The following is an 18,702-nucleotide window of genomic DNA, read 5'->3' on the forward strand; positions in this document are numbered from 1 at the left end:
TGTGTGTGTGTGTGTGTGTGTGTGTGTGTGTGTGTGTGTGTGTGTGTGTGTGTGTGTGTGTGTTTCTATTAATATTATAGGAGGATGACATACTCACATATCAATAACAATGCATGAGATTCGAAATAATGGCTATGGATCTTCTTTACAGAATTTTTTCTTGGTTTGGATGACTCTTTTATTTTTGTCGGTTTTTCTTTTTTTCTACAATGGTGTATTAGAAATATCGAATGGTAGCAAAAAATCTTTAACAAGTTGTTGACATGTTGTTACATTATTGTCCTTCACTCTTTCCTACACTTTAGTCTCCTTTGTAACACTTATGTTCTATTTTTATTTTGTCAAACAGGTTACAAATCAAATTGCTTAGCCAAATTGTTAAAGTACGATGCACATGTCAATTTGATCTTATCATAGTGTTATAATATGCATAAATACTAATTAGTTATAAACCTATTCTTATTCTCCAATTCATTGTTTCAATTCCAATGCTTTCAAGCCTTTAAATAATTTTTTTTTTGTTTTCCATCAAATATACTATTCTGTAAGTCACAATAATTTTTGGATAAATATTTTTTTGAATGATTTGTTTATATTTTATTTTCTTCTGGATTATAAAAGGCTAATATTTCGTATGAAGTATAATAGTATTGTTTTGATTATAATTTTTGATGAATGATCGAATATGAAGAAGCTATGTTTAGAATCGTATATGCATAAATCTCTATTTATTGCGTGATTCCGAGAAATGTGTAATTAGTTTTGCTCATCTTATACTACTCATAATAATTATTAGAGTTCACCTGTAAAGTTTCGATCCTTACTTTACTCTTACTTTTTTTTCCCAAATCTAATCTTATATATACTACGGAGTATATTATTATCACACAAAATGTGGTATTTTAAATATATGTAACCATTCCTTGGAATTATTTGGAATAATTGTTAAAGTTGCTCACATAAAAGTTCACGACCGTTTATTTGCAAGATAAACATAGGGCCAAGTATTTTAAAATGCACCAGCTAATTGCTTATCAGAGATAATGGCAAAGAAAAGAACTTAAATAGGTCCACATATAACATGCCACATTCTATTTACCCGAAAACGATCCAAACCCAAAATTCTATGGGCCGACCTGTCCTATCTCGAACTTTTGCAACCTAAAATTATTGACCATTGATAATGCCATGAAAAATCACACTCTTAACTATTAAGGTCATGCTCTTTTAGACTTAATTTCAATTCTTAAATTTTAGTTCAGTTAAGGTTCTTTCACTCTAATTAAGACCAGTTCAAATCCGTTAAATTTTGTTTAATTCAATTCACTTAAAACAATTTCTCACCTATTATTTTATTTTTTATTTTTTATTTTTTTTGTTACGGTAACATTTAATCGGGGTCCACGTGCATTTCTTTAGTCATCTTTAGACTGAGATTATCCCTAGTCTTAACATGGGTCTGGGCAAAGTGTGAGCATCAAACTTGCACATTTTGAGGGATAAAGTAGCATCACTGTAGAGAAGTCTTAGAACAATCAGGCTCATCTGTCCCATTGTGTGTGCCACACACCACCAGGGCCGTCTTGGAGAGTAAGAGGCCCCTGTGCGAAATTTAAAAATGGGCCCTTGTAACTGTTCAAAAACGAATTTTTCTAACTTTTGTGTAAATCTAAATTTCAATTACCAATCGAAAATAAAGCTTGAAATTTAAACATATTATGAAATAAAACCTAAGTTTTATTATAAAGTCATTTTAGGATGCTAAATGAAATAATAAATTAAACCCACGTACAAATATAAATTTATTAGTTATTTAAATCTCATGAGCGAAATTGAACGTCATCTCCCGTCATCCTTGGGTCTTTTTTAAGTGAAATCTTACTTATAACAGACAACTAACAACAACATTAGAGCCTTAATCCCAAAATAGTAGGTCTCGTGAGAGACTGTCTGCCACTAATTTAGTGGAAGACATAATAAGGAAAAAAGAAATTCAATGGGTCACTCACCCTATCATGTGAGAGGTCTCTCAATAACGCTATTGAGAGACCGTCTCTCTGAATTTTTTGTGATCCCAAAATAATTTGGGTCGACTACAATTTAGTTGAACATAGATTATTTTAAATTTGGTTGAACTCTTAAAAGGTGAAAAATATTGTGCTGACCTGCTGGGCCTCAACTCTCAATACCGTTTTATACTCTCATTTGCTAAAATAGGAATATGGAATTAAAACCAATTATGTGGGGCCCACTATTAAATGCAAGCAAGAGAAAGACTGAACATTAATAAGAATCGAACACGGGATATGACGATGGAAGGCAAAAGGCAGACCACTTGGACACAATTAGGGATGGCAATGGGTAGGGTCTGGGTAGGGTCCGCCTAGATCCGGACCCGACCCGAGATTTTTCCTTTGGACCCGTACCCGACCCAGACCCGCAAGGGTCTAAAATTTGAGGACCCATACCGGACCCTATGGGTAAGGGTAGGTCTGGGTCTACCCATGGTCCGAGTTTCAGCCACTTTAGTAACAAGATTAACAGCTATGGGGTCTATAATATTAAAAAAAAAATCATACTACTTTAACATTATGAGTTTATTAATCTGCCGTTAATGGTGGTTGTCGGTCGCCGGCTATTAGAGAGCTGGTTGCCAGTCGCCTATCATGTGGTGGTGGTTTTTTTGTGTCAGTGGTGGAGTGGTGGTATTGTCAGAAGAGTTTGGTTGATTTTTATCACTTTATGGGATGAGGGAAGAGAAAGAGACTTTAGTTGGGTTTCTACACGAGTATGAATTCCGAAAAGTTGTAATTTTGATTTTTTTTTCTTTAATAAAGGGTCTAAGGGTCGGGTATGGGTCTCATAACTTAGACCCGGACCCGGACCCGAAATATTTTCTTAAGACCCATACCCGACCCATACCCATTGGATCTGAAAAAATGAGACCCATACCCGACCCATTAGGGTCCGACCCTCAGGGTCTGGGTCGGGTCCCCGACCCACTGCCATCCCTAGACACAATGCTACCAATACTTCTTTCATGCGCTAGATTTAATTATAGTCTGATTAATTGGGTTTTTGGGCTGAAATTTTGGGGGCCATGTGCAGCCGCACGGGCTCAAAGACGGGTCTGCACACCACTTCCATTTCGACACATCACTTATGACAAAATAAAATATTGGAATAAATATATTAATTTGCTGATGTGTTAGAAGCTAAATAGTGTGGCACACACAATGGGACACCAAATGGGACAGAGGATTCTCACTGGTCTTAGAATGGATCTTGGAAATATCCAAGACCCACTTTAAGACCCGTGAATAGTGTATTGTGTGTGTAAAAGTGGGTCATATTTATTATTATTGATACTTTTGATATGTTTGAGGATAAAGTGGAATAAATAAGAGCGTATGAGTTAAGTCTTAATGATAAAGTAAGTCATTTTTATTGTTGTTAAGAGTCATATTCGATCTGTGAATAAACTTAGTCTTATCTACGTTCTTTATCAAACTCTAAAAGAATTTTTGTCTCCTATTTTATTTATATCCAAACATGTGTTAAATATTTGCAGAAGTACACGACTCGTAATATTTCTTTATATCATTATGATCATATTTTGAGGGATTTAAAACATTTTAAATTAAAGTATGGAAGAACACTCTTATGTAACAACACATACAAAGTTTTAAAAATAGAGTATCATAAATTAATATATACTGGTTGTGTCAATCATTTGTCTACCTTTAATTAAAGTATCTATAAATTAACAATACTAACCGAGGAAGTATTCGACAAATTTATAATGACGTGAACATGTAAGTAGTTTTTTGAACGTAGAAAACTTAAAAACATAACACTCAAAGTGTGCACCTCAAAATTTCACCCAGTGAGATAGAATTTAATTATAGTTGAGGCCCCCCTTATTCGCACAGGGCCCCGAAATCTTGGAAACCGCCCTGAATGAATTATAAAATAAAAATCTTGTATTTAACTCTAAATATTGTACATCATGCAAATTCATCTACTGAATCATGTACGTATATGATGCATGAAATAATACTGATATTGAATTCAATACCTCTAAATTTTTGATCGCTTTCATTGCCGTTTAAGTGATCCATATAACTATTTGTTGAATTATGTAGTTTACCTATTGTATTTGTATTCCGTATATACATAAATAAAGTAAATACATAAAACATAATGACCTCATAACACATCCTTCATAAAGTATTACTTCACAAATCACAATCTTGCAAATGAGACCTAGCTAGTGTCCAACACCGGGACTAGGGACCGACTGCAAAAACCGGCCATGGTCACTCGTAGATGAGAGATTATGGTGTTCATCTTGCATTATTCCATGCCCTCCATTCTTAGGGCGACCACCATAAGAAAACATGGTGACTCCCTTATGATGGAGGGCAATTTCCATCAGATTACCCTTCATAGACATTCCATTCGTACTTTCTTTTAAAACCCTTGTCGCTTCATTAGGAACGACCAAAATGACTAATCCGACCAACATGATTATAAGGATAATCACGCTCGAGCGAGCCATGGTTAAAATTAGTAACAATATATTATGACTTAGGAATTTATTTTAATTGTTTTAACAATGCTATAATTTTGGGAGATTATTATTATTATATGTTCCTATGATGTTGGTTTTTTTTAGTAGTGATACAAGTTGAATTTATAGTGATCGAAGTAACGTAAGTATCAAGTAATTTTATATGAAGGGTGGGGGTCAAAATGGGAAGATAATTTAAGACGATGCATGGTGGAAGTTACCTATAGTTTGAATATATGATGTCCATGCAATGTTGAGTAGCCATCTCATTTATGTTGCTTTATGAATTACTCGTAGTTTAGAGGTCGTCTCTTTTAGTAGACGGTTTTTCAATAAATTTATTGTAAAATCGCATTGCTTCTATTTACCTAAATAACTACATAAAGGTTATTGATAACACGCTTGCATGGGTACTTATTAAGTAAAATAATAACCGATTTTTACAGTAATACTTATATGTAAAACGGTTTTACAGTAGACAGTAGTATTTGCCATTACGTACGGTTATTAGTGTATGCAACAAGATGAATTATTGAATATACAAATGTTTGTTATATTTCTAAAATACTACTAGTAGGAGTAAAAAAAATCGTTAATTAATTAATTAATTAATTAATTATATACCACTAGGGCGAGTCAATGATTTGTGTTAGGGTTATGAGAATATGATGAGGTGATCGATGATATAATTCCAATCCCCGAATACAACAGAAATCAAATAGGATTTGCTACGCATGCATATTGATGTACATATATACGGAATACTATATAACGATATACTCTGTATAATAAGGTTTGTTTTCTCAAACTTTTTTTTTTTGAATTACTCGTAGTTTAGAGGTCGTCTCTTTTAGTAGACGGTTTTTCAATAAATTTATTGTAATCGCATTGCTTCTATTTACCTAAATAACTACATAAAGGTTATTGATAACACGCTTGCATGGGTACTTAAGTAAAATAATAACCGATTTTACAGTAATACTTATATGTAAAACGGTTTTACAGTAATATTTGCCATTACGTACGGTTATTAGTGTATGCAATTAACAAGATGAATTATTGAATATACAAATGTTTGTTATATTTCTAAAATACTACTAGGAGTAAAAAAAATATAATTAATTAATTAATTATATACCACTAGGGCGAGTCAATGATTTGTGTTATAATTCCAATCCCCGAATACAACAGAAATCAAATAGGATTTGCTACGCATGCATAATGATGTACATATATACGGAGTACTATATAACGATATACTCCTATAAGGTTTGTTTTCTCGAACCTTTTTTGATAATTATTTACTCCGTCCCAATTATTTATTTACCTTTAATTAAAAGTTTATTAAAAATGAGTTAAAAAAGTAAACAAATAATTAGATCTACTGAAGTACATATAATGTTATATATGTAATCCTAAAAGATATAACAAAATTTAATGACATCCTATTTTACTTATAAAATTGAATTTACGTGAATAATATTGATGTATTATTTCCGCTATTCTATTTTTTTTAAAACTTATTTAATGAAAATAATAATTGAGGTACACTTTAATTTTACCCTTAAGTCAGACTTTACTATTTCAAGATTACAAAATGATTTGATTACTGTAATTGAAGCCTAGGCCTTATTATTCGACTATTAATTCGAAAATATAGTCACCAAGCTAAACAATTAACCAGGCAATCTAAGTTCGTAATCTTGATCATATAGCTTATAAATTAGTACTCTCAGTTATTTGTTTACCTTTAATATTCATTTTAAGACATTTTTGAACGAATGTTAATAAATTAAGATTTTTCTAACGTGTGCCCTGAATCAACTCATTTATTCCATATTTAGTGAAATATTCTTTTAATTCTTTCTATATTTAGACTCTTAATGTCTGCCCTAAGGCACACGTTAAAAAAACTCAATTATTAACAAGGTCGTTATAACACTAACTAACAAAAGTCAAAATTTCAAATATCTGGGACATCTAGAACGACCAAAATATAAAATATGGTGATACGAAATCATCAGGTTTTATATGGAATATGCACTACTTGATATGACATGTAAGCTGAAATTGACGTATGTTTGCAATATACATGCATGGGACGAGACTAGAGTAGGCAATGGGCCGTGCTGGGCCGGCCCGCGTGCCGGCCCATCGTGCCTTCCCCAAAAATTGGCCCGGCCCAGGCACGGATATTGGGCTCCTCGGGCCGTGCCGTGCCAGGCCCATTGATCCAAACCTACGCCGCGGCCCGCTCAAGGCACGGCCATTTTCGTTCTCGGGCCGTCATGCCCATGGATTTTTTTGTCTTGTCATGTAAAAAAACGCCTTACGTGCTTTTAATATTTTTTTATTTAAAAAAAAAACGTTATATAATTGATATATTTTTAGTACTTTTTGTTTAATAAATGATGATTAATGGTTTAAATTTATATTTTATTAAATATTAGTGTACTTTTAGTTTAATAAATGATGATTAATGGCTTAAATATATATTTTGTTAAATGTTACTGTACTTTTTATTTAATAAATAATAATAAACGGGCCATTCTTCGTGCCGGGCCGTGCCAAGCCCGTCGTGTGGTGCGTCTTCGGACTCCACGCGTGGGGCGTGCGCGTGCCTAGGCACGGATTTTTGATGAAAATCGCGCCGGAGCCCGTCCAAAGCCCATTCGTGCCGTGCCCGTGCTTCCTCGATTTTCTCGTCGGGCCGTGCCGTGCCGTGCTATGGGCCGTGCCTGGCCGTGCCGCCCACCGGCCCGCGGCCCTTTATGCCAACTCTAGACGAGACTTCTATTTTAGTCCGTTCTATATCGGTGAACTTTTTGAGAAATATTGTGACATTAATAAATTCATGTAGCCCTAATTTCAATTGCTTCTTATTATATATGATTAGCGAATCTAATTAAATTTGCCCACTTTGGTGTGCGAGGATGATGGAAATTATTAGTGCAAGCATCATTAGAGATAAGTGGTACTCGATCGTTGATTGGTTGGTCTCGTAGTATACAAATTTTTGTTAAGACGTTTTAATAAAATCATGTTCTTTTGAACTTAATTTCAATTCTTATAAGTTCAGTAATTTAGATATATTCAGTTCAGTTCAGATGAGCTTAGTTCAGGTCAATTCACTTCAGTTCAGTTCATCATATGAGTTCAGTTTAGTTTAGTTCTGATCAAGCTTAGTTCGATTAATTATTGCTTATAAGTTCAGTTCAGTTCAATTCAGTTCGAGTTCATTCAGTTCAACTTAATTTAGATCAATTCAGTTCAATTTAATTTAGTTCAGTTCAGTCAGTTCCAATCCAAAAGAACAGTGTCTTACATTAAAAATTTATAAAAGAACTTTTTTTTTTTACCATAAATAATTTAATGAGTCGCTTGCATAAACATACATACTAAGTAGTCCTACTTGTCGGCCAATCTAGCTCATGCATGTAACTATCAACAACTTTATATACCATAACTCAAATTATATTATGTGTACTAATATGGTTCAATCAAGTAGTTAAAATGCCAATTCATGCAAAAAGTTTCCATATTTAGAATCGATCAAAGTTGATTGGTGTGAGAGGTAAAATCTTTCAGCTCTTAAACAAATGTATGTTCAGGGTTCGATTCGTGATGTGCGATTGAAAAATCAAACTAATAGAACTGCCTTCAGTGAAGGATATTGACACTATTATTGATAGGGATACTCTGATAAAAAAACAAATATTTAGAATTGAAATGTACCTAAATAATCTTTTAAGACAAAATTACAAGTTACAAGTAACCTATTAAGACACTCTAATGGTTGAGATGTTGCCTTACATAACTAATTAACTAGGATTAGAGTTAGGTAGAAATTAACTTTGACTTTTTCTTGATGAAGAATTACATTCTAATACAACACTTCGAAAAGGTGGATTTTACTGTTAACTGCATCAAAATTCTTGAATTAAGACATTGAAATTCATTTTCCACTGCCTAAAAAGGTAATATCTACAGTTTATATACTGTGGAAATCAATGTCTATTTATGGAAAACAACAAAAATGTCACCTTTTATGTTCTAATACCACACGTAATCGGGGTTCATTGTATGTGAGTGTCGACTGTCGAAATATTCCATCCTAAAACTAATTGATCTTTTTTTTTGATAGGTGTAACATTGCTGAGATTGTGAGATCATTCAGCTGATAATTAAGTTGTATAATTTCCGTTTTAATTTTCAAATTTTTTGATGTAGGATCATTTTATAATAAGATTATCACAGTTATCTTTTCGTTGCAGACAAAAGGGTAATATTACGTACACGGTGGTACATTCGACCTCCTCTCCCCCCAATTCGCGGAAGCCATTAAGGCACTGGCTAGGTAATGATGATGATGTTGTTAACATTTTAATGGAAGAAGTCTAATGCTTAATCCATTAGTATGGCTTAAGATTTTTGAATTTTAAGTCTTAAATGGAAATTCGAGACCAATTTATATGAATACGTGTTTCTCGTGCAATAAATTTGGTAACATTTCATAAGGGTCTATAGTCTTCTAACCATTCTTTCATGTGCAATAATTCATGTTAACCGATCTCAAATTATTCATAATCGATTTTTTTTTTATTTTTTAATGTACAAGAACATTTTATTTCAAATAATCATCAAATAAAGAATTTTGATCAAAGACAAAAGAATAGATAATGCACCAATTAAAAATCAAACATTACTACATTATTCATTCAAGAATCAAAAGGGCTAGGAGCATCATATCTCTAAAAGATCAACAAGAAGCCAACAATCCTTAACTTAAAACTCGATCAACCAGAAAATACGACCTTACTTGAACAGCATCTGTTCGGATCTGTTCTATAGACTCGTACCTACCTAGTAGGTACCCTTGAGATCTACAAAACTCTATTAAAAAACCCAAAAGATCACACTCTTCTAATAACTTGATCTTCTCCATTTTCCTCTTCTTCATAAACAATCTCTTCCTCAGTAGGCTTATAGCTATTCTCGACGAAAGTAACCGGTTTATACCACCTAGCAAAGAACACGTAAATAACAACATCGATAGCAGTTAACGCGACAATAAGGAAATAAAACCTCTCAATATGTCCATAATTAAGATCAGAAGGTATCCACCCTGGCCTTTCACCTCTTTTAGTAATCAACATTACCATATGAACCATAAGACTACTAACATAATTCCCAAATGACATCGAAGCCATACAAAGCGAGCTTCCGAAACTCTTGATTCCGTCAGGAGCTTGTCCATTGAAGAACTCCAATTGTCCTACATACATAAACACTTCTGATGCACCTACAAGAACATACTGAGGTACTTGCCAAAATACACTTAGGCTACTTGACCTTTGATTCGGAACTACCCTTTTTAGCCTTTCAATCTCTGTCATTCCCGCGGCCACCATGGCTAACATCCCGATAACCAATCCAACTCCCATTCTTTGTAGTTCAGACAGTCCTTTAGGGTTTCCACTTAGTTTTCCGATTACTGGGACCAGGATGTGTCTGTAAATGCCGGTACAGAGCAGGACACTGCAAATGTCGAATACAGACATGCTAGCTGCAGGGAGGTGAGTGTGGCCTATACTTGTGTTCATCACGTCTCCTTGCTCGACGAAGAGGGACGCCATTTGAGTGAAGATGACAGAGTAAATGATTGTGCATAGCCAAAGTGGTAGTAGTCTTAGTACACATTTCGCTTCTTCGACTTGAGTTATTGTGCATATATGCCATGGATTCTTTGGCTCTGCCATGTCTTTTCGAGTTACTGTCGCCGCCTTGTCCAAGAACCTGCAATAATTTCATCAATAAACACTCAATTTTTTTGGCAAATTCTCATTTCAGACGAGCATTTTCCATCTACCTTATACTAAAAGAATAAGAAATCTCCAAATTTTCCTGCCTAAATGAATTTGGTTATAATTAGGCTTTCTTTATATCATATCTGTAATTGAGCTTTTATTATATCATATCTGTAATTGTACTTTCATTATATTATTATATCTACAACTGGATTATACTGAAATTTTCCTATTCCACCGATTATAACAAAACATTAGTAATAATAAATTTTATAATTAAATATCAAATTGAGTTAAATATCAGGTTTTATAATTGTTACTTCATATTTTCTTTAATATTCCTATCTAAAAAACCGCACATTTGCGCGGGATCTATACTAGTATGAAATTAAGACGGACAAAATGACCATTTTACAATAAATGTAATTATTTCCTGATAAAATGTTACCATCAGTTTATCGATAAAAAAGTGAGAATTTTAGTTATAACATTTTACCATTAAATAATCACTTTTTACTATAAAATGTTCGCATTTTCTCGACTTAAATTAGGACTGTTTTTAAGGGAGACTTACTTGAAAGTATTTGTGTGAACAATCTTCCGACTTCCTTTAATAGCAGATTCAGACCCTTCAGTTTCATAGAGTTCATTAGCATCACCAACATCAACATTCCATTTCCGATAAGCAGCAACGAAAACCTGAGCGACCCGTGGCAAAGGGTTGCCATGGGGCTTGATATACCGGTACTTGGGTGACCCCACCAAGTAGAGAACAAGCCCAAGTACAGCTGCACCGGTCGACACCCAAAAGCCAAAGGCCCAAGCACCGGTGTCCTCATAATATACCAAGACAGTATTCGAAAACAAAGAGCCACAATTAAGAGCAAAGTAAAAGTAGCAAAAGAAGGCTCCTTTTGAAGACTCCCCTTTTGGGTCGGCTAAATCGAATTGGTCTGCCCCGAATGTGGCTAATGTAGGTTGGTGTCCTCCATATCCTAAGGCTACCATGTAAATTGATAGGTAGAATACTACCTCGCCGATGGTGGATACCTTGTGACACTCCAATTTTCCGTCTCCACACCCTTTCGGTTTGAGTAAGAATATTGATGATATTAATGATAGCAACATTAACCCCTGAAAAAAATTGTATGATCTTATATCAGTTGCTGACGGGAATTGAACCCTGGTCATGATTACCACATCTCATGACTTTACCAACTATGCTAGCTGACATATGCAGACTAATGGACAAAAAACAAAGGGGAAGATAATGAAATGGTCCAACATACCATGACGAGAATAAGCTGGAAGATGGTGCAAGTGAGATACCGGCCCCAATAGGAGTCGCTAAGGAAAGCGCCGACAAGAGAGAACATATAAACAGTGCCGGTCCATACACTAACATTGTTTGCCGCGGCAGCATTGTCTTGTTCAAGTACTCTTGTTAAGAACAATACCAAGTTCACTCCGACACCAAAGAATGATAATGTTGCTAGCCCTTGGTTTGCTGCGTCATACATACATATACGATTTCAATTAGTCTCCCTTATGACGGACCAAGTACTACCATTTTACAATTACAAAATCGGTAACAATGTGTACCTAATAAGAGCATTGCCCATTTCCAGCCTCCTTTTCTTTTCTTTTTAATCGAAGGGCTAGCATCATTTCGTTGTTGCGAAATTGGAGCAATTGTTGTTTCCCTATCCTCGTTGTTAAGACTGATTTCCGAGCCGTTAACTGGTCCTTCCTGAACCACAATGGCATCTTCTCTTGCCTGTTTAGACACATTTAAACAACGTTTAGGCGTTTTAAAAGGCCGCTCATGATATCGCAAAGAGCGTCATGAGTGCTTAGTGTCGGTTTTACCCTTTCTTTACACGATTTAAATTTTAATGAATAATCTTTTTTATAAGTAAATCAATTTCCGAACAAGGACGTCCGATCCACGTCATGCCTCAAGATAATATATGTATCAAGTAGTAAATAAACTGACCTTCTGAGATGTCTCATGGATGTGATTAGGCGAGTTCATTTCCGCCATGGTAAATCAGTCCTGCGAATAAAATGTCATTTCGTAAATCAAAATCAAAAACAACGACAACAACAACAACATTACCTCAAAATATACTCTACACGAATATAAATCGACACAAAATATACAAGAAATATAATAAAAAGCAAGACGAACCTTTTTCCTAACTTTGTTAGCGCAAAGGGAACCTCGTGCAACAGTCGAAGCCAAGAGGAAATACTCCGGTGAAGGTGAAGATAAATTCGATTGATACTGATACTGATATTGATATTGATAATTCTTCGATTTCGTCACACCTACAATTCTCAATCCAGCTGAAAAACTATTATGTACAGACCCAATAAATCCTATTGTCATTTATAGACAAACAAAATTTCTTTATCAATCTTCCACCCAACAAAATAATCTTCTTTCTTCAATTCCAATCACTCAAAATGAAAATTATCGAGTTATAACGAGAACAAATTCACGAAACACGAACCCAACACGACCTGGCCAGCAATATTTCACTTTTTATTATGAGAATTGTTTAAGTTGTTTGTATATTTATATAATGAATTCATGAAACACGAACTCGACACGATCAGATCAATGAAATTACACTTTTTGTTATGAGAATTGTCTAAGTTGTTTACATATTTATATTATGAATTTATTTGATATTGTTGCATGTAACAAACTATCCTAAGAATACTCCCTTACTTTTCTCTGACTAGATAACTGTGATTTTTAAGGTTTAAATATATCCCTTATTCCTCCTTTATTAATTAACAATTAGAGATACTAGGGAATTATTTAAGAATCAGTCAAGTGTAAAAATCCTAATTTGTATGAATTATGATTGATTCCAACGTTTGGTACGGGAATTTGGATAAGAATTGTTTCTAATTTTAGAATGTAGTGTACGTTTTTTCAGGAAAGAAAATTAATAAGTTAGTAACACATTTTTTCCATGTTTGACACGTAAATACGTGACCGGTCTTATTTGGAGTCGATAAACCGTATTTAGAGTTAAATTGCAAAGAACCGCGATCTATAGAGGTTTTACGAAGTGATTTCAGTAAATTTAAAAACTTTCATGTATTGGTCATGTTGTCGCGATTTTTTGCAATTCCACAGTTTGATGTGATCGGTCTTATTTGGGGTCGTGATTGTTATCAAAATTATTTGTATCATAAGAAAATCCGTAATTTTATCGATTATTTAGGTGTGTCAAAAAATTATTAAAACTCGAAAGAGCACTTTTTGAGTAAAAGAGCAATTTCATTAAAAATAAAGCGGATTGATATCAAAATGGCAACATAGAAATCTATACCGCCTTTGTTCGGGTTTTTAAAATAAAAATGAACATCTACTAAGCTAGACAAATGGGCTAACGGGTTTGGGATAGTTTGGCGATGGGCTTACCAAATTTTTGGGAAGATGCATAGTTAACTCCATACCGCCTTTTTTGGTCCAATTCCTTGATTCATCCACCTTGGCCTAAACCTCTCCGGTCTGATTCGAGTTCAGACAGAACTGCTCAGCAGTCAGCCCTACTTGGCAGTTGTCACCTATCAGTGAATCAAAAAGCTGACGGAAACTTGACAACTCGCTGTTCTCGCAAACAATAGAAGTCACCAATGTCCAAGAATCAGTATAAATGTAGTTTCCTTTAGCTAAGCTAGTTAATACTTGAAACAACAGCTCCGAATTCCCTTCCTGATGCAAACGTGTCATGAACTTGTTTATCACTACAGGATACGGAGCAAAACCCTTGAATACCATTTCATCCAAATAAGAAACGACTTCCTGCAGCATCGTTCCATCAACAAGCCCCTGAACAAGTACCCGATAGGACACGACATCAGGTTTACAACCTCGTCTTGGCATATCTTCGAATAAATCCATGGCTTCTCTGAATTTACCGTCATTAAGATAAGCACGGATAATGACATTATAACTAACCACATCAGGTTTACATCCCTTATCTTTCATTTCATTCAATACTCCTAAACCTAATTCAATCCGACCTTCTTCACAGTAACCAGTAATTAACGCGTTGTAGGTTGCAGTATCCGGCTTACACCCAATTTTCGTCATCTCGTCCAAAACACCTTGAACATCATCCTTACGGCCAACCTTAAACAGACCTCTAATCAGGGTAGTGAAAATAGGCGAAGTGATTTTCATGTTTTTTTCTAGCATCTCGTCTTTCAGCCGGAAAGCTTCGGTTAGCTCATTTGCGTCACAAAGCCCTTTAATCAACGATGTGTAAACAAACACATTCGGCTCAATCTTGTAACCCCGACTCATATCATTCCACAACTTTAACGCTTCCTTCAACTTCAACCCCTCACAAAGCGCAGCAATCAAAGTCGCGAAAGTCGCTACATTTGGCCGAAACCTCCTCTCAAGCATTTCATCAAACAATCTCCGCGCACCCACCAAATCACCTCGCGCTCTACAAGAATTAATCATCACATTATAAGTACAAGCATCCCGCCAACCAAACCGACCAAAACCCAAAAAAATCCTCTCCATCTTATCATATTCCCGACAAATTAAAAGCCCGTTTAATAGCGTATTCAACGACTTCACCGTTTTTGGACATCGATACATTGGCATTTCATCAAACACCTGGAGTGCTTTATCAATTAAACGACCTCTAGCATACCAAGTGATCACATTACAAAACATGATTTCAGTCGGACTAATCCGAGTCTCAAGCTTCAATTTGGAGAGGATTAGCTCCAATTCATGGAAAAGTTTCGCTCGACCGAGCTTATCGATGATGAGATCATAGGAAAGAAGAGAATGTTTGAAGGGTTTAAGGGTTGAATTGGGGGTTTGATTAGGGTTTAGGAAGAGATTGAAAGCAGCAATTGGGTCTTTTTCGTTACGAATACAAGATGAGACACGAAATTGGGACATCGGTTTTAATTTCTGCATCTTTGTTGGTTGATACAGCTGAGACTCTGAGAGTAACGGTTTAGTATAAGAGTCGATACAAATAAAAAGTTCCCGCGTAGATAATTTGACAGAAGGTCTCTTCAAACCGTCATTTTTATTTGATTCTTTCATACGGATTATATATGATTCATTTACAGTCAAATGTGTCTGAAATGAGAATAAGTGGAAAAAAATCAACTCTCTAAATATACATTTATCTAGGGGGGTGTTTGGTAAACGACGGATTGAGAAATTTCCAGCATATTCAAGACTTTTAGCATGTTTGACTCATCAATTTACTATTTTGAGTGTTTGGTAAATGGCATATTGAAAGAGTAGATTGGAGCTCAATCAACTCTTTTCCAATATGCTGCTCTACCCAGCATATTCACATTAGTAGATTGTAAAATATGAATCTGTCAATAATTTACACATAGATACAACAATCTATTAACCAAAATCTGCTGATTACCAAACACTTTTACTAAATCTGCTAATTGAAATATACTAGTCAAATATGTTACTCCAATCTACTGATTACCAAACAGGGCCTAGGTCGTTTTTAAAAGTTTTTAATTTTTTATCTGAAGCTATTTTACATATAAGTCACCTCGTACACAGGTATTTGACATTATTTTTTGTCATCTACAAACTCGAATAGTATTCGAGAACCGATCCGAACCGTAACTGAATTGTAATAGCACAAACCAACTAAACTACCAAATATATAACCTAAGATAATAAACAATCAGTCCCGGCAACGGCGCCAAAATTTAATGTGTGTCGTTTCCGCAGTCAAAAATAAATTTATATTCACTCACACTCTACCAAATAGATAGGGTAAGTAAGGGTCGAACCCATAGGGACTGAAGTTACTATCTCAAATGAATTATTTAATTATAATATATAGCTACAATATATAAATGGGAGTTTGTTTAGGTTTTTTTTTATAATAACGAATCTATAACTATAGTTATAATTAATTATTTAATTATAGACTATGAATGACAAATCATCAATATATATATATAAAAGAGGTTTTTTTCAGGCAATTCTAGAGACTCCAATTTTAATGAAACACGTTAAATAGATAAATAATAGAGAAATTTAAAAAAATATTAATGATAAAATTTTAAAAAGATAGAGATAAAGAATGTAGAAGCAACATGCATTAATACGTCATGCCTCATGCTAAGACTTCTATTGAAACACAACTACTTAAACAACCATACAATTTGATCCTCTATTTATACCCCATTAATTTTAACAACCCATGTAATTCAACGCTCAACTCTCCCCCATCTATGATAAAAGTTAGATGTGGCAATTCATCGAACATGTTGTCTGCATCCATGTTGTGTGCATCGGGTTGAATGTCCTTGACAAAGTTGTTGGTCAGATTCACCCCTAAATTCGTATACTTCGTCCACGGAATGCTGAATTTGTGCTTAAAATTAGATGAGCTTATTGCATCAATTTGTGTTTCTTCATTCCCATGTCCATGAGTACACTCATCATCAGCTTGTATTTCATTATTGTTGTCAAAAACTATATATGAGATCTTGGTTCTCTTCAATTATCTGACCTGAATTTGTGCTTAAAACTGGTTGAGACAATTCGTCGAACACCTGGGGTGCACTAGATATTATCGCATCTTTTGACGAAATACACAGGTTTGTATCACACATTTCCTCGAACACCTTCTCTGCACAATCCTCACCTTGTGAAATCACTCACTACCACATGCTTCCAGCCTACACAAACAGCCATGTATATGAACAGCGGCCCACCCACTTTTGCTACTCTTCCATGGTTCACCAAGTCACCAAGACGTGTATTTGAAGTGGAGCTGTCATGGAAAAATGGCTTTTTCAGAAAATAGAGTTCAGATTGCTTAAAAGTGAGACAACTAATAGTTTAATACTCCGTATACGTACGATAGTTGCGGAAGTTTTGTACTCTATATGTTAATACAATAGGTCTTGGTATAGACGACGAGTGAGGCGTATAAACGGGTAAAGACCTCTAACAAAATGGATAGGGGGACAAGGTGGGGTACCCCCATGTGCTTCTCACTTTATGGCAAATGAGTATTTTGTGAGAGGAAATGGTATCCGTAATATAGGTTTGTTATGAATCTTTGGTATTAATTCTGAGGGTATTTTGATTTGAACAAAAAAAACCACAAATAGAGTCCATTGCCTATAGATCGTATCTTCATATGTATTTCCATCCTGATCAACTGAATTGGCTCGCGGGAAAGATAAAGATGCCGGAATAGAACCAGAATTAATTATCACTCTCTCTCCGCTAAAAGCAAGGAATTAGGGGACAACTACTTCTCTTATTACTTATACGGGTACAAATGTTGGAGTTTTTGTATGCTGGAGACCATAGCCCTTATCTATGGGGCCTATCGCTTATGTTGCGCCAATACCAAGGAAAGAAAGAACAGATAAGGGGAAGTTACCTATGACCAGAAGAGCTTACAACCCAGTTCTCGGGAACAAAGAGCACCCTAGCTGTGTATCCTAATATATATATACATATATATATCAGTTAATTTGTACCAATCAATATAGGTACTGGAGGTCCAGTACCAAGCTATTTCTTTCATCCAATCTAAATTTTGAAGTAGACAAATTAAGGAAAAAGTTCAAGGCTGCTCCGAAGTGGCTTTCTATTTCTCCGGTGTGACGGTACGGAAAAAATAACGGTATGATAAAAATAACGGTAAGGTGATTTACCGTGGATCTTAGGGGTGGATATTTGGGGTGGTGGCACCGTGGCAAGGCATGGCTATATGAACCAATTTCTTGGACCACCATTGATGATGATTGATGAAGCTACGGAAGAGGAAAATGGTTCTATTTTTTTTTTTTTTTATAATAATCATAAATAATATGGACCATAGGATTGGAAAGGACAAAATGATCTTGACCATAGAAAAGAACTGGACCCTCCAGTACTGAGGGAGGGTACTGGAGAGGATCCAAACACATTGAGTAATTCTTTAACCACTTCTCACACAACTACATTGGTTTAATTGTCACAATCTCAATTAAGGCCTGGACACGCGCTCTTGAGCCAAAAACATGTAAAGTAGACGGTTGGACTCTTTAGTTTTTATACCCCATATTTGTATAGAGAATCGAATTCAATTTTGTAGATAGTAGACATGACTACATGAGGTTGATTCACATGATTTCTTTATTCTCCACATATGTTAACTGATTAAACAAATATACAAATTTAAATAAATAAAATGAAAATCATAGATATAAGTCAAAACCAAATTGCCGATCAGCTTTTAATTTTTCTAGCGATAAAATTCTAGACTTCCAGTCTATGATGGT

General features: G+C 34.9%; 2 protein-coding genes and 1 long non-coding RNA gene across 3 annotated transcripts; all 3 read right to left on the bottom strand.

The window, feature by feature from the left end:
- Nucleotides 1-9,252: 9,252 nt before the first annotated feature.
- Nucleotides 9,253-13,129, bottom strand: LOC141656329 (protein NRT1/ PTR FAMILY 7.1-like). Its single transcript, XM_074463181.1, has 6 exons — nucleotides 12,572-13,129; nucleotides 12,377-12,436; nucleotides 11,983-12,157; nucleotides 11,670-11,887; nucleotides 10,955-11,514; nucleotides 9,253-10,369 (listed from the first exon to the last, which is right to left on the bottom strand). Exons 2-6 carry the CDS (start codon nucleotides 12,422-12,424, stop codon nucleotides 9,487-9,489), a joined length of 1,884 nt encoding a protein of 627 aa, XP_074319282.1. The 5' UTR covers nucleotides 12,425-12,436; nucleotides 12,572-13,129; the 3' UTR covers nucleotides 9,253-9,486.
- A 694-nt stretch (nucleotides 13,130-13,823) lies between these two features.
- LOC141656330 (uncharacterized) lies at nucleotides 13,824-15,486 on the bottom strand. Its single transcript, XM_074463182.1, has one exon. The coding sequence runs from the start codon at nucleotides 15,476-15,478 to the stop codon at nucleotides 13,898-13,900; it is 1,581 nt and encodes a 526-aa protein (XP_074319283.1). The 5' UTR covers nucleotides 15,479-15,486; the 3' UTR covers nucleotides 13,824-13,897.
- A 1,007-nt stretch (nucleotides 15,487-16,493) lies between these two features.
- On the bottom strand, nucleotides 16,494-17,883 carry LOC141655780 (uncharacterized). Its single transcript, XR_012548176.1, has 2 exons — nucleotides 17,817-17,883; nucleotides 16,494-17,195 (listed from the first exon to the last, which is right to left on the bottom strand). It is a non-coding gene; the product is annotated as an uncharacterized LOC141655780 (long non-coding RNA).
- Nucleotides 17,884-18,702: the final 819 nt, after the last annotated feature.

The sequence above is a fragment of the Silene latifolia genome, chromosome 5, assembly GCF_048544455.1.
Source record: "Silene latifolia isolate original U9 population chromosome 5, ASM4854445v1, whole genome shotgun sequence".
NCBI lineage: Eukaryota > Viridiplantae > Streptophyta > Magnoliopsida > Caryophyllales > Caryophyllaceae > Silene > Silene latifolia.